Below are 16900 nucleotides of genomic sequence, written 5' to 3' on the forward strand. Positions count from 1 at the left end.
TTGGGATTTGCCCTAGCACTACACTGGAAATTAAAATAATCAAAGCTGGATGATTAGTTGAATCAGCTGTGTAGTGCTAGGGCAAACGCTAAAACGTGCACCCCTTGGGGTCCCCAGGACCGAGTTTGGGAAACCCCTAACCATAACCCTTACCTGACCTTAACTATTTTAAATCCCACTTCAGTGGGGAGTCGGGACGTCCCAAGATCCCGGATAGCACTGAGTCCAATTTGAAACCTATCCAGTAAATGTTTAAATATTCTATTCGAACCCCAAAACACCAATTTACCTGAACAAGGTTCCTGTCAATCCACATGCAGAGAAATCTGTACAAACAGTTCCAGCCGGAAGTGGTCGGTCTTTTGATTACGTCACTCCATCGAATAAGGAACGGGACGTCATCTTAAACTGTGAGTTGGAAGGTATGTGAAATATGTTAAAATACGGCTCATAATATTGATAATTCATGATCTCTTTCAACAATATGAATGAAATCGACCATTTTGGTGAAAGTGCAATTGCTTTGTACATTTCAAACAGTGTTCATCATTGGTTATCGCTCCCTGTCCGGTTTGTGTTAGCTAGCTAGCTACAGTAGCTATGATAACGTTATCTAGCTATCCAAGACCTGATCCACATGAATCAGAGATGCATAATCATATAGCTAGTTATCAGAATATGATTTGGTTAATATATCCCGCTTATTCATGCATGCATGTAGACTAGTGGCGTATGTATCAGAACTAATCAGATACAGTGGAGTCCGAAATCATTAACACCCATAAAGATCAGCAGAAATGACTATAAAATAAATAATTTAAATACTGAGCAATTGTATGCTCAACATGTTTTGTAAGTTATATTATACGAATACAATTGCTCAGAGAAAGAAATGTTGTTTAACAAGTAATACATGATTTTCCCCAAAAGCTAAGGGTCAAAATTATTGACACCCTTGTTTTGGTAGCCTGGTGGTTAGAGCGTTGGGCCAGTAACCGAAATGTTGCTGGATTGAATCCCAGGGCTGACAAGGTTAAAATCTGTCGTTCTGCCCCTGAGCAAGGCAGTTAACCTCCAACAAAAACTGCCGATGACGTGGATGTCTACCAACATATTTTACAAGTAGGTATGGGGTTATTTACTGCGCATGTATTCTCATTGACGCCAAACTAGTGTTGCACGGTAAACCGAAACGTCAGTACATTTTTAAAACTAGAACATGAAAAAAGTTTCGGTACTTATATAAATTGTGTCACGTCATCTACTGATTGAGAGAGAGACAGACATAGACTTGATCATCAGCACAGCAGCATCGTCCCTGCTTCACTTACTCATTGCCATTGCTAACTCTAGCCTGTCCTGAGGAACCACTGCACTCACTGGGAGTCTTGGCTGCATCATGTTAGCTCCACACTTATGGTGCACAAAAGTTAACACACTTGAATAATGCAACATGGCATGTAGAGATATTGCAACTGTTAGCAAAACAATGTTCATTACAGGCTACAACACTTTACAATGCAAGAAGATACCAGTAGCTCAGACTGGTCTCATAGACTAGATGTAAATCCGAGACACTCAAATAGTATGATATGTTTGGTATGGTTACATAAGATAGAAAAAAACAAAAGTAGGGTGGTTGGTTGAGGTGGATGGGTGTTCGAATCTCATCATGGACAACTTTAGCAAATACTTATTACTTAACTACTTTGCATGTTAGCTAAGCCTAACCTTAACCCTTTTAGCAAACCCTAACCCTTTAACCTAACCTTAACCCTCAATAACTCAATGCATGCACACACTCCTATTGAATATGCATTCACCTGTATTGTGAATAGGCCTAGACTACATCTTGATTTACCCAGTTTATCAATAGTGATTTACAATTCAAATAAATGATTATCGTTATGTAGTTAGATTGGTAAAAACAAAGTCAAATTGATTGTATGACTATCATTGATCCATTAATGCAGGGCTCTCCAACCCTGTTCCTGGAGAGCTACTGTCCTGTAGGTTTTCAGTCCAACACCAGTTGTAAGTAACCTGATTCAGCTTATCAACCAGCTAATTATTAGAATCAGGTACGCTAGATTAAGGTTGGAGCAAAAACCTAGTTCAAAATTCTGGTACCGTGACAACATTACGCCAAACCCACCACTGGTGGGTGCGTGACCAAATAGCTCTATTTTCATGTCATCAGACCAATGCACCGGTTCCAATCCAAATGCCAGTGCTGTTTAGCAAACTCCAGGAGTTTACATTTGTTGGGTGACATGAAAACAGAGCTCTTTGGTCACACACACTAGTGGTGGATTTGGTGTCTAAATGAGAATGCATGAGCAGAAAATAACACACTACGGTAAAATATGGTGGTGGATCTTTGATGTTATGGAGCTATTTTGCTTCCCTGTTAAGGTCAACAGCATCTTGAACTTTACCAAGTACCAGGACATTTTAGCCCAAATCCTGGTTGCCTCTGCCAGGAGGTTAAAACTTGGCTGCAAGTGAATCTTCCAGCAAGACAATAATCCCAACCACACTTCAAAATCCACAAAGAAATGGTTAATTGACCAGAGAATCTATATTTTGCAATGGCCATCTCAGTCTCTGGACTTAAACCCCATTTGAAAACCTGTGGTTTGAATAGAGTATCACAGTATGAGTCATAATAACCAAAACCCTAGCGGTCAAACATTGAAATGGTTCCAATCGTTTTTCTCAGAATCATTTCCCTGTTTGACCGCTAGGTTTTATGGGTATTATGACACCTCCACTGTGGGGCTCTATTGAAGAGGGCAGTCCATATGCAGAGACAAAGGATATCAAGGATCTGGAAGGATTCTGTATGGAGGAATGGTCTAAGATCCCTCCCAATGTGTTCTCCGAAAAGGGCTCCGTGCCATTATCCTTGCAAGTTGAGGTATTGAAAGGTATTCAAAACTGGGGTGTCAATCATTTTGACCCCTACCTTTTTTGAGAAAAAAAATATTACTTGTTAAACTAAATCTCTTTCTCTGAGCAATTGTATTAGTATAAAATTGTTTGGAGCATACAATATAGCTCATATTTGAATTATTTATTTTATACAGTCAGTTCTGCTCATCTTTATCAAGGGTGTCAATAATTTCAGACCTCCCTGTACGTCTGGTATGTGGTAAAAGGCCCCTGTAGCACAGCTCAAGACTAGAAAGTAGTGGCCTCTGAAGACCTTATCCTACTAACTGTCAATGAATGCACTGCCGTTTCGTTTGTTGAAGCACCCCACTTAATTAGGCCTGTGCTCTATATGTAACTATGCTACATACCCCTCACTACTGTGTCTAATGCAGCCCAGGGACTGCTGAATTTGTCAAACAAGCCTAACGGCTAACCGTGTTCAGAAATTGCTTGTTTATAGGTATCTGTTTATATGTATCTCTAATGTATGTAATAAGATGTAATGCATGCATCTATGATGTATCTCCACAGGGGTGTCAGAGTTTTTCAATATGTCGTGGATAAGGGAAGGTGAATTGAACTTCATTGAGAAGCTCTCAGCCAACATACTGAAGGTATGGTTATCTATTTGCAAATGCATCCCTTCTGAGGATATTTGAATTCATGAATCACAACCACATTTTTATGATATGTAATATGGTTCTATCTGTATGGAATCCATCCACCCCTCCTTGGTCTCTCCCAGGCTGGCCCGATGCCCAAACATGTGGCCTTTATCATGGATGGCAACCGGCGCTACGCCCGCAAGCGTCAGGTGGAGCGCCAGGAGGGACACACACAGGGTTTTGACAAACTGGCAGAGGTGAGGTTCCCAGGGGACATCGGTGTCATGTCATGATGTCGTCATTGTTCTTTCTATCATAGTTGTTCTCATTCATACTTTCCCTTTTGCATGAGCTTTCACATTGTCTTAGAAAAGTAGGTAACTGCACTTCACCCATATTCTTCACCATTTACCATCATAACATGTATTTGTATAGGGCTGTCACCAAATACATTACAAATACATACTACTCTAATGTTGGCTTTACTGATGATCAACCTTGGTGGCTCCTTCCTTTTTAGACACTACGCTGGTGCCTGAACCTGAGCATCCATGAGGTCACCGTGTACGCCTTCAGCATCGAGAACTTCAAGCGGTCTAAAGACGAGGTGGACGGCCTGATGGAGCTGGCCAAGCAGAAGTTCATCAGACTGCTAGAAGAACAGTGAGTGTCAGAACAGAGGAGCCAGAGTGCTTCCATTAAAGATGCATAGGTGTGGGAGTCCCAGCGAGTGGGAGAGAAAGCAGCATAGCTACCTGCAAAATGATGGGTTATCTTTCCACAGAAAATCTAAAAGGGCTCCAGGCAGATGTTTTACAGACACTTTAATTAAAAACTCGACAAGGAGGATGTTTCAGTAATTCACTTGGCCCAGGGTTTCACTTGGGCCAGACAACGGAAAATGTAAATTTACCGGCCATTTGAGAAATTTACCGGATCCATATGCATTGGGTGCGTAAACCATTAGCGAATCCACCCATGGTGCTCAGAATAACAGAAATCACATTTAGATTATGATCATTCATCTTAACAGGACATGCAACTCCTGTAATGAAGCAGCCAATAAAACGTAATTTTGAAACATTTGCCAAAATGGAATTTGCAGGAAAACACCAAACAGCGCAGCTTATGAGAGTGGTTCCAAGTGTGCCAAAATATTAGAACTACTCCTGTCTATACAGAAATTCATAAAATCATTCAAAATACTTCACCAGAAAGCATGACTTAGCCACAGAGAAATTGAGGATCGTTATCTTCTTTAAAAAATTGCTGTGGATTGTTTCAAATCACAAGCTAGTAGGCCTATGCCTATTTGCAATTTGGGCAGCGCGTGTTGGATTAGGCTTAGCTGATTATTGAGTTGCAGTTGTCAGTGAATAGCATTTAAAATATGTGTCAAGATAAAGTGTCTTGGGTATAATTTAAAATGTTGAGACAAGAAGAATGGGTGGGGTATTTGTCGAAGATAAAGGAGTCTCTTACTAGAATGGCTCCGCTGTCTCACGTAAATTCTTAAGCATTTATTGTGTGAATTGTTTGCCCTTTGATTGTTTATTTTGATCAATTGCCCATTACATATGTGTACACCGAGAACACCAAACATTAGGATCACCTTCCTAATATTGAGTTGCAAAAAAAAATCATTCTTTAACCTGTCTCATCCCCTTCATCTACACTGATTGAAGTGGATTTAACAAGTGACATCAATAAGGGATAATAACTTTAATCTGGATTCACTTGGTCAGTCTGTCATGGAAAGAGCAGGTGTTCATAATGTTTTGTATAAGCTGTGTATGTTACCAGTAGTAAATATATCGTTGATCACTGTCATGTGGTTACATACATTTCTGTTACTGTATGTATTAATTAGTAATTTACCGTTCTCATTCTCGAAGTGGAAACGCGATTTGCTGAGTTCACAACCTGCTACACACTTGTGAGAAACATGCTTTGGTTCATTTCATGAACATAATTTCTGAGTAAAAAAAAATGTAATGTTCTTTTGTTTGCTCCATGTGAGCGATGAGCATGTGTCTGGTTTCTTTGTCCTGTTAATGAACGCATACAAGTACGGAAATACAGGAAAGTCAACGAAGTCGTTTTTTTAACATCCATTGCGAATGATAATGATTACTATTAAAAATATAGTTCCTCACAGTAGGCTATTTGATCAATCTTTCCTACAATCTCCCCCTCGATAATCACCAAGCGTCGGTGTGAAAGAGTAAAATATAATCATCTGATGAGCCCCATATATCCAGTGGAAACTTCATAAAATACCTGAACACTTTTCCCTTAGGCAAAAACAGCTGTCTGAGCCGAGCTCACTAGCGCCTGGAAACGGGCCTGGAATTGGCTAAGATGTTGCAAGTTCACTAGCGAAATCTTCAGGCCAGACAAGGTTGATTGATTTGATACAAATGTTGCACTTTACAATGACTCAAGTCAAGAAGATGGAAAGGGAGGCAGGAGAGGCTGAGTTGAGAGATTAATGTGATTTGAAAGAACATGAATGTATCATATTGTATGTTTTATTTTGTAAGTTATAGGCGATGAGTTTAATGCGCTCATTTCTTTAGCCGCCAATAGATCATCAATGTGTCCATATGGCAGAGGATGGTGCTCTCGTATTAGTAGAATTTTAACTCAGATTTGTATGATTTAACCACGTGACTGATTTTGATAAACGAAAACGTTATTATTGAAATTAAACTGTTTCACGAAAATGCGCATATGAAAATCAGAATTGGTAGAAATGTTTGCATAAATTGTAAGCTTCCCCAAACTTGAAAATCGCGCGCTGTCAATTAAGTATTTGTAAAATAATTGCGTCCACGTTTCAATGGTCGGATTTTGCCTATAGGCTACATTGCAGCAATCTTTTATTTATATTTATTTTGTTACCTTGATTTAACTAGGCAAGTCAGTTAAGTACACATTCTTATTTACAATGACGTCCAAACGCGGACGATGCTGGGCCAATTGTGCGCGGTTCAAACAATTGAAGTATGTTTTCAAAATGCGTACTGCCTCCCGCTTACATGTTGAAGCGCTGATATCCTTTTGCCTGCACTTAAATGCTGAATGGGAGACGCGCTTCAATTATAAGTTGAGAAATATATATATATATTTGACATGGAAATGAATTTAGAATTGTTGTGCAATGAATGGGCTTATAAATACACCAACCAGCTGAGTAGCTGCAGGAGACATCCCTCTCAAAATAGCATCTTTATGCTGTGTGCATGTGATAGTCATGTATTTTATTAATCCAACAACTAACGAAAATACACACCAATTTAATTCCATAAATTATGCAAATTAACCTATAGACCGACTGGTATTTCCATAAATTATTTTACAATGGGATTTTTTTCCTACTGGTCATTTTGGCCAGCAACAGTTTTATTTATCAGAATTCCATTTTTTGGGCGGAGGGGGGGCAAAAGCTACCCTGACTTGGTCATGTCTGCTCTCTTCCAATCCAGAGAGAATCTGGAGAAGCATGGGGTATGCATTCGGGTGTTGGGAGACCTGACTCTACTGCCTCTGGACCTGCAGCAGCACATAGCCCGGGCTGTGGTGGCCACCAGGACTCATAACAAGTAGGCATCGCCACCTCATCATCCTGCTGCTCCTCACATCACTGAGGTGGCTGTGAGCTTGTGTGCAGCCACCTGAAAAACATTGCAGTTTTGACAAATGCACCAAGGTTTATTGTAGATGCTGGACTGCAGTTGTTTATAATGCAATGCAATTTCTCTATGCATAAAACAACACATGAGCTTCTGTTCAGTCATCTAAGATGTCTTCTCGAGTGGCTTCTTATAGCTGTAATAACTAATTTAATAACAGCCCACCCTCTTTTGCCAACAGATGCTTTCTGAACGTGTGCTTTGCCTACACCTCAAGACATGAAATCGCTAATGCTGTCAGAGAGATGGCTTGGGGCGTGGAGCAAGGACTTATCAAATCCAGGTAAACTACTTCAACAGAGATTCAGAAGATTACTATTACATAAGAGTGCATTCATGGCCCTCTCAAATATAATTGTTCAATTTGCATTATCAGAGATCTAGAGTTGTTTTCTGCGCGTTTCTATTGTTTCTCAAATTAATGCATCGCCTGGATCACCAACTACTTCTCAGATAGAGTTCAGTGTGTCAAATCGGAGGGCCTGTTGTCTGGACCTCTGCCAGTCTCTATGGGGGTACCACAGCGTTCAATTCTATTTATTGCCTTACCTCCTTACTCCATTTGCACACACTATATAGTTTTTTCTATTGTGTTATTGACTGTACTTTTGTTTATCCCACGTGTAACTCTGTGTTGTTTTTTGTCGCACTGCTTTGCTTTATCTTGGCCAGGTCGCAGCTGTAAATGAGAACTTGTTCTCAACTGGCCTACCTCGTTAAATAAAGGTGAAATAAAATAAATATTGTCTTGGTTGTTGTGTCCAGTGATGTGTCGGAGGCCCTGCTGGGTCATTGTCTGTACAGCAGTAACTCCCCCAATCCTGATCTGCTCATTCGCACGTCTGGAGAGGTGCGACTCAGTGACTTCCTGCTGTGGCAGGTAAGGACAAAGGACACTGCTTACTAGCTGTTTCCAGCGTGATGTTGAATGCTAATGAGATTAGCCTCTTGCCTAGCATCCTCTTTGGTAAGGACAAGACCTACTTCCTGTTCAGTGACTTCAGTGACAGACAATTGAGCCTATGGTTTAGCTGCCTCTCCCACTACCTTGTGACTTGTTCTTTGTAAATGTAGGCTGTCTGGTGTTACCCATGGGGTTTATTCAGTGGGGTGCAATGTTTATAGAATGTTGCAGGCAGAAATGTAATATTTTTTTTGTCTGTGCTATCCTGTAGACGTCCCACTCCTGCTTAGTGTTCCAGTCAGTCCTGTGGCCAGAGTACTCCTTCTGGAATCTGTGTGATGCCATTCTGCAGTATCAGCTCAATCACAGACCTCTTCAGGTATGAACTCTCTCTCTTTCCTTCATTCATCCCCCACATACATTCCACCGTACGATATTTACCCAACCTTTAAACGTGTGTGCACTTTTGCCACAAATGTTTGGCACATTATTTCAAGTTGTATTTCCAGCATTGAGCGAGAATTCATTAGCAGGATCATCTGAATACCTGTAGGAAACTACTGTGTTGTGTGGAACACTGTGATCTGCTTGAATGACTGATCCCTATGTATGTTGTAGAAAGCCAGAGATCAACACAGAGAGGGACAGGCCCTACAGCAGCATGAGGCAGACCGGGCCTGTGTAGCAGACCTCCTACAGCACCACGGAAATGGAAAGCCCCTGGATGCCCAGAGGAGACAGGAAGCACTGCTCAACTACACTGCCAGCCGAGAGGAACGGGTTCAGGACTTCCTTGGTGCACTCCAGCACAAGAGAGACTCCTTCCTTACTGACTTAACCAGCCAAGCGGCTCTGGCATAAAGAGGGGATGAGGGGAACACAATGCTCCCCATCTTGAATTGGGGGAGCAATCCCATCTCTCCATCTCTTCCCTAAAGGGCTGAGTGGTTTGAAACTTCTTATTTTGTATGAGTGATTTTACCCCTATGGGGCTGTATGTGGGATATTTATGTGTGTATTCTAAGTCTGATCAAAGTCTAATAAAAAGATAAGTCTGGTAAAGAGCTAATGATTCTATAAGTTGTTCTGTAAAATCTGTCCGTCAAATGCATTCCATAGATATTCTCTTTGGATTGATATTCACAATGGAATTGGAGTACTCACTCCCAGAGAAGATACACATCGGAGACCACCATTTACCACAGCACCAGCTACACTACACGACCAAAAGTATGTGGACACCTGATCGTTGAACATCTCATTTCAAACTCATGGGCATTAATATGGAGTTGGTCCCCAACGTTGCTGCTATAACAGCTTCCACTCTTCTGGGAAGGCTTTCCACTAGATGTTGGAACATTGCTGTGGCGATTTGCTTCCATTCAGCCACAAGAGCATTAGTGAACTCGGGTACTGATGTTGGGCGAATAGGCCTGGCTTGCAGTCGGCGTTCAATGGGGTTAAGGTCAGGGCTTTGTCCAGTCAAGTTATTCCACACTGATCTCGACAAACCATTTCTGTATGGACCTCCGCTTTGTGCACGGGGGCATTGTCATGCTGAAACAGGAAAGAGGCTTCCCCCAAACTGTTGCCACAAGGTTGGAAGCACAGACTCGTTTAGAATGTCATATGCTGCAGCGTTAAGATTTCACTTCACTGGAACTAAGGGGCCTAGCCCGAACCATGAAAAACTATTTCTCCAAACTTTACAGTTGGCACGATCTTTTGGGGCTGGTAGCGTACTCCTGGCATCTGCCAAACCAAGATTCGTTCGTCCGACTGCCAGATGGTGAAGTGTGATTTGTGAGCTGCTTGTTGTTGCTCCTAGACGTTTCCACTTCACAAGAACAGCAGATCAGGGCAGCTCTAGCAGGGTAGAAAGTTGACGAACTGACTTGTACAATGTTGCAAGTAACTGAGCTCTTCAGTAAGGCCATTCTACTGCCAGTGTTTGTCTATGGTGATTGCGTGGCTGTGTGCTCCATTTTTATACACCTGTTAGCAATGGTTGTGGCTGAAATAGCCAAATCCAATTTTGAAGGAGTGTCCACATACTTTTGTATATATTGTAACGACCCTGGGCTTATAGGCGCGGAAATCGACTCTGCCGCATGAGCATTCTTTTGCGGCACAGTCGATAGCGCGCCGGACCTCGGGGTAGAAGGTCGAGGGTTCGAGACCTGCTCCCTGTTGTTTCATTACAATATAGTGTATGTGTGCTGGACTGGTCAAGTAAAATTTTCAATGAATGTCATTGTGCAATAACTTTTATGGTCATGGATGCCCATATTTGACATGTAGAACATGAAAACGATATTTTTTGACCAGGTTTCTTTAACTTGCAGAATAAACGTGATTATGTTCATTTAGTTTAATGTACATTATGCTACTTATATTCATAACAAATTGTACATCCAAATGGATGATTTGTAACATAGGTAACTTTTTATATTGTATCTTGGATCATTGACGGGGTGATGTACACTGCAGGCATAAAGTTTCTAAACCCAGAGGCGCAACATCGCGAGACTGCCGGGAACGCTTGCGAAGCAGATCAAGCAGACAAGGCCGGGGTTTGGGGTTAAAGAAGTCAATGACAGAAGTGAAACATTCTTCCTTGGTTGTGAATTTTCTCGAAATGTAGATACAACCCAATGTATTAAGTAGTTGAAAATATTATTACTCTAACTTCGTGAAATTGACCAACTGACACGTTTTCATTTCCGTCAAAAACAACTGAATGGAAGGGGTACCTTTGATTTGATGGCCTGCAAATGCGCAGTTCGGCGCGAGACGAACCTTAGACCCGATTACGTGTTTCGGCGCCTGAGTTTAGCTACCCGCGGTCGCCTACAAGCGTGATCGCGGATTTTTATTGGAGAAGCAGTTTCTCCATATCTTCATACTGTACTGTCTTTGCTGCAATCTGTAGATCCTGCAGAAACCACGCCACCTTGTTACAGCGGTGGTATTTTTCATGCACTCTCTCTTTAAGAACATGGAGACGCCCACAAACACGTGATTTGTTTTCATCCAATGTCTGACTTCAAAATATAAAAACTGGTTCAAACCGGTTTCTATCTTATATTTTACATTCGGTCATTATTTTACATTCACCATTGTTGCATTGCTAACGTGGCTAGAAGAGCTTAGTGAGATACCCAACAACTTCAATTTTTAAAAAAATATTTGGAATTGTGTTGCAATTCCCGAACAATCATCAATATGCCTAAAAGAAAGGTAAGGAATGCTTAATATTCCGGCTAACAAATATATTTGTATTTTTTTTGCTTGCATCTTTCCGTTTTAAAATTGCATTTGGTCTCCATCAGTACTGTATGTCGTCGTTTAGAAATGGCGGCAAAATGGGTCATCCTCTCAACGCAGTCATCAATATATCTAATAAACCGTATAAAAAAAGGACAATTACATAAGAAATAAAGTGTAAAGATATTAACCATATTTATTAAGGTTATTCGTCCTACATTGAGCATACCTATGACGAGTTCATCCACTCAAGCTAAGTACGATTTGTGCATCATACGCTAGGTGTTTCTTGGAAGTTGTGAAGAAGCTCGCGGGGCTCAACTGCTGTATTTCATACATATAACGATTTAACTATTCATTTATGTAGTTCAATGTGCTGCCTGCGAGCTTCTCGGTGTCTAGTTTTCTAGTCATGTTTGAGGCAGGCTTGAATCGGTGAGCCACAAAAATAGGTGGGAAAAGATGCTTGGTCGTTTTTCAATCATTTGCACCCGACGCAACGCTTAAATGCAATCTTATGAATCCGCTACTTTACCAGTAAATACTAATTCCTTGCTAATGCATTTTTTTTAACAAACATTATCTAGAGTTGTTAACGTTAACTTCAGTCATTTTCCCCAGCCCTGCTAATTTCAACGTCAGGCTGCCATCTTTGCATAGCCAAAATTAGCTAGCATCTTTGTGAATGCACAAACAGCATATGTGCTTTTCAATGACCTTTTCTATTGGGTTTATCGTTGAACCTCAAAGTTATATAAAAAAAAAATGTTTTAAACACATCACTGCATCTTTTGCCGCTTTAACTTCGTCGAAATAATGTTGATAGGTAAATTTATTGAGCGCGAACTTCATCTTGTTGACGGCTGTCGAGCGGGAATTGACGCAAAACAAAGGAAGTGCCAAGCGCGCCCGACTGTTGTGACAGGACAGATTTGAATTTGAATATGCGCGGGAATTCCTTCGAAGTAAGAAGTAGCCAAGAACAGTGGAAATGTATGTCATCAAAAATGTGTGGCTAAGTCGCTTACTGTGGTGTATGTAATCCGTTATGCAAAATATATATTATACAAAAGCCCAGCATGTTCTCTGGGGATGTGATGCTTCATTTTGATCAAAGTGGCCCTACATAGAATAAGAGAGGGCAACAATGGACATAACATCCGCTCCAGTTACCTTACTTTTTGAAAAGGACCTATGCTCTACTACCCAGGCATATGCAGTACTGTCTGATACATTAGCTGAATTTATTTATTATTCAACGTATTTCAAATGTGCTTTAGGAATTCCATTTCCACAGTTTCTAAACATTTTTCTTCTGCTTTCAGAGTGCTACCAAGGGCGATGAGGTATGTATACAATTATTCACAATGTTAAATCTAAACTGTTAACTAGTGTATTTGTTTCTAATTTTTACACCTACAGCTTACAAATGCTGTATAGGATGTTCATAAAGTCTTGAGAAATTTGGTCTACATAAATGCTTCACAGATAATTTGTTAACACAATTTTATACATAAAGGGTGATATAAAAGGTTGGTGCTTTGTCAAATGTGGCATTACTCGTTTGAAACCCTTTATAAAGCATGACATTTGCTTATGAATGATAATTTGTCGATACATTTATGCAATCATTATTTATGAAGGCTTCCTTATGCTTTACAAGTTGTAGTTTGTTAAAGTGGGATCGTTATAGTAGTAGTTGAGTCATGGTTAGATATGTAAAATGTGTTTCTTTCTTTAGCCTGCAAGACGTTCCGCGCGTTTGTCATCTGTAAGTATTACCGTTGAAATAGGCTACTTTAGGATCTGTACATTTCTTTGTATTGCAAACTCATGTGTTACCCTTATTACCGTCTTATCTTTTGGCAGAGACCTGTGCCAAAACCGGCGGCCAAACCCAAAAAAGCGGCAGCACCCAAAGTATGTTAAGTATTTGTTTCATCTGTCTTTTATTAATAAAGTTAAACTTGTTGGAGTTTTTCAATGTGCTGTTTTTGCATCTAGAGTTTATTAGCGGTTGTGTTAACCCTTAGCCTAAGCGTTATTGATTCATGACCTTTGGCATCAATTCAGAAGTTGTCCTGGTATATTTTTTTAACAGCCACATGAGGGAAAGCCTCATAAAAAGAATCTCGAGTATTTGGCACTGCTGAGCATTTGACAAGATCCTCTTTCAGTAGTCACCAGTGGCTAATGTGTTTTTTCTTCTTCAGAAGGCAGTCAAAGGAAAGAAGGCCGCTGAGAACGGTGATGCCAAGGCTGAGGTTTGTTTCCTGAAAAGATCTGTTTGCTATCTCTATTCAATGTGATTCTTCCCCCCACCCCTTAGGGTTTAGATTTGGTTTCACTTTAGGCTGTACATGACTTTGTCTGCAATCCATCAGTTACCCTTACCAGAAACAAACAGCACTGCCCCTTGATGGGGATTCAACCTCTTAGGGGATGTGATTCATTCAGCCCACCTGTACATACATGCATTATATATTTGATGGGCACTCAACTCAATTATGTGTGAATTGTGGAATGATATTAACCAAGCAGTTCTGTGGAAATTGATATTACACTGTTATTATAGTGTTAGGCTTCTATGTAATTTATTTGCTTCTTGCCCTTCTGGCATAAGTTAGTGCATGTAATTGAATTGAGTTGCACAAAATAACTGGTCTCTAGAAAATATATTATTTTCACTGCAACAATACAGTAGGCCTACAGGGTTAGATGCACTTCAATATACGTAAATAGTTGGTTTCTTATTTTCTATTCTTTTGAATATAACAACGTTGACTATTTCCCCAGGGTTATTCATTGCATATAAACTTCTCTTTTTTTGTATGTCTGAAATAAGTCCATTCTTAATTTCTAGGCGAAAGTTGAGGCCGCTGGAGACGCCAAATGAAGAACTGTTTGAAGTTGTGATCATTCTGTGTACTTGGTGACTGTACAGTTTAAAATAAGTATTTTTTACCAAGTTTTTTTATATTAAAAGATATCATTTATAGTTCAGTGGGATTACATTTGAGGTAATGAAGCTGTTCCAAGGGGTTCTCATGTTCATTACCATTTTTATGCCTTGTTTAAATGAATACCGTCCATATCCTGTCCAAGTAAAAAAAAAAAAAATGAAAAAAAACTTCTAAACCTGTTTTTAACTGCTGAATGTTATTTTCCTACATAAATCCAAACATTAAAGGCAGCTAAAGTGTGTTTCTAAAATGTTTTAAGAGGAATAGGGTTTTTGCCACTCCTTTTTAGTTTTTTAATATTAATTACTTACCAAATGTTTTGACTCAACATCAGCTCTTCTCATTCAGGAGACATAAGACAGTTTGAAAGTAATCACTAACTTGTATTAGGTCAACACACAAAATCACCACACAAAAATTAATAATGTGAACTTAATCATTTGTTCTATTGTTTATTTTATTAAATTGTTCTGTAAAAACAGTGGAAAGAGCTATTGTGACTCCTATGAAATTTAAATGTTCTTGAATAAAATGATAAAAAGGCTGTTTTTGTTTGATTTGGTTACATATCATTATCAAACATTCTTTGTTAGTTGTTGACATGCTAGCTTGTGCACAGATCCACATGTTTTCTAGACCTTTCACTAGCCTATTGGGCAGGGACATCAACTGCTTCCTCTCAATCTGTAGATGGGGGACCCCAGGCCTGCTCAGCTGGTGCTCCTTCCTGTGAGAAAAATACATGGGATGAAGGTGGATAGTATTATAATCCAAGAGAATAATAAAATCCGAGGCCATTTCTCTATGCTGCCATAAAAATGCATTACCTACCATTTCCCCCTCTAGAGCATCTGCAAAAGTATGTTGTCTGCTATGTGGCAGTTCCGTGTTGTAATTTTTCTACCACCAATCCATCCCTTTGTCCATAAATGTAATGCATGGCTGAGGGGTATACAGTTCATTAGGAAAGTATTCAGACCACTTGACTTTCCAGTTACATTACAGCCTTATTCTAAAATGGATTACATTGTTTTTTCCCCATCAATGTACACAATACCCATAATGACAAAGCAAAAACCGATTTTTAGACGTATATATTTTTTTTAACTGAAATCTAATTTACATAATTATTCAGACCCTTTACTCAGTACTTTGTTGAAGTACCTTAGCAGCGATTACAGCCTAGAGTCTTCTTGGGTATGACGCTACAAGCTTGGCACACCTGTATTTGGCGAGTTTTTCCCATTCTTCTCTGCAGATCCTCAAACTCTATCATGTTGGATGGGGAGCGTTGCTGCACAGCTATTTTCAGGTCTCCGGAGATGTTCGATTGGGTTCATGTTCAGCCTTTGGCTGGGCCACTCAAGGACATTCAGAAACTTGTCCCGAAGCCACTCCTGCGTTGTCTTGGCTGTGTGCTTAGGGTCGTCGCCCTGTTGGAAGGTGAAACGTCGCCACAGTCTGAGGTCCTGAGCGCTTTGGAAAAGGTTTTCATCAAGGATCTCTGGACTTTGCTCCGTTCATCTTTCCCTCGATCCTGACTAGTCTCCCAGTCCCTGCCACACCATGATTCACCGTAGGGATGGTGCCAGGTTTCCTCCATACGTGACATTTGGCGTTCAGGCCAAAGAATTCAATCTTGGTTTCATCAGCCCAGATAATCTTGTTTCTCATGGTCTGAGAGTCCTTTAGGTACCTTTTGGCAAACTCAAAGCGGGCTGCCATGTGCCTTCCGTCTGGCCACTCTACCATAAAGGCCAGATTAGTGGAGTGCTGCAGAGATGGTTGTCCTTCTGGAAGGTTCTCCCATCTCCACAGAGGAACTCTGGAGATCTGTCAGAGTGACCATCAGGTTCTTTGTCACCTCCCTGACCAAGGCCCTTCTCCCCGGATTGCTCAGTTTGGACAGGCGGACATCTCTAGGAAGAGTCTTGGTGGTTCCAAACTTCTTCCATTTAAGAATGATGGAGGCCACTGTGTTCTTGGGTACCTCCAACGCTGCAGACATTTTTTGGTACCTTTCAGCAGATCTGTGCCTCGATACAATCCTGTCTTGGAGCGCTACGGACAATTCCTTTGACCTCATGGCTTGGTTTTTGCTCTGACATGCACTGTCAACTGTGGGACCTTAAATAGACAGGTGTGTGCCTTTCCAAATCATGTCCAATCAATTGAATTTACCACAGGTGGACTCCAATCAAGTTGTAGGAACATCTCAAGGATGATCAATGGAAACAGGATGCACCTGAGCTCAATTTTGAGTCTCATAGCAAAGGGTTTGAATATTTATGTAAATAAGGTAAATCTCTTTTTTATTCGTTATACATTTGCTAAAATTTCTCAAACCTGTTTTTTCTTTGTCATTATTGGGTATTGTGTTTTTGAATAAGGCTGTAATGTAACAAAATGTAGGAAAGGGGAAGAGGTCTGAATACTTTCCGAATGCACCGTAGAATCTGACTTGATTTCAATTTGACATTACACCTCAGTGTGATACCTTTTAGTCCCCAATAGAGGGCAGTGTCTGAA

The 16900-nt window shown here is 40.4% G+C and overlaps 1 protein-coding gene and 1 long non-coding RNA gene across 4 annotated transcripts; both read left to right on the top strand.

The window, feature by feature from the left end:
* Positions 1-69: 69 nt before the first annotated feature.
* LOC139564059 (dehydrodolichyl diphosphate synthase complex subunit DHDDS-like) lies at positions 70-9206 on the top strand. Of its 3 annotated transcripts, XM_071383281.1 has the most exons (10): positions 348-422; positions 968-1122; positions 3469-3551; positions 3683-3799; positions 4063-4205; positions 7031-7147; positions 7419-7520; positions 8003-8117; positions 8413-8520; positions 8760-9206. In XM_071383281.1, exons 3-10 carry the CDS (start codon positions 3489-3491, stop codon positions 9000-9002), a joined length of 1008 nt encoding a protein of 335 aa, XP_071239382.1. In that variant the 5' UTR covers positions 348-422; positions 968-1122; positions 3469-3488; the 3' UTR covers positions 9003-9206. The 3 variants fall into 3 exon arrangements, with proteins under 3 accessions (XP_071239380.1, XP_071239381.1, XP_071239382.1); XM_071383279.1 differs by lacking the exon at positions 968-1122 and having other exon boundaries at positions 70-422; XM_071383280.1 differs by lacking the exon at positions 968-1122 and having other exon boundaries at positions 292-410.
* A 1510-nt stretch (positions 9207-10716) lies between these two features.
* LOC139564061 (uncharacterized) lies at positions 10717-14915 on the top strand. Its single transcript, XR_011672695.1, has 6 exons — positions 10717-11381; positions 12734-12754; positions 13150-13179; positions 13278-13328; positions 13622-13672; positions 14272-14915. It is a non-coding gene; the product is annotated as an uncharacterized lncRNA (long non-coding RNA).
* The last annotated feature ends 1985 nt before the right edge of the window (positions 14916-16900 follow it).

Source organism: Salvelinus alpinus, chromosome 35, assembly GCF_045679555.1.
Source record: "Salvelinus alpinus chromosome 35, SLU_Salpinus.1, whole genome shotgun sequence".
Taxonomy (NCBI): Eukaryota; Metazoa; Chordata; class Actinopteri; order Salmoniformes; family Salmonidae; genus Salvelinus; species Salvelinus alpinus.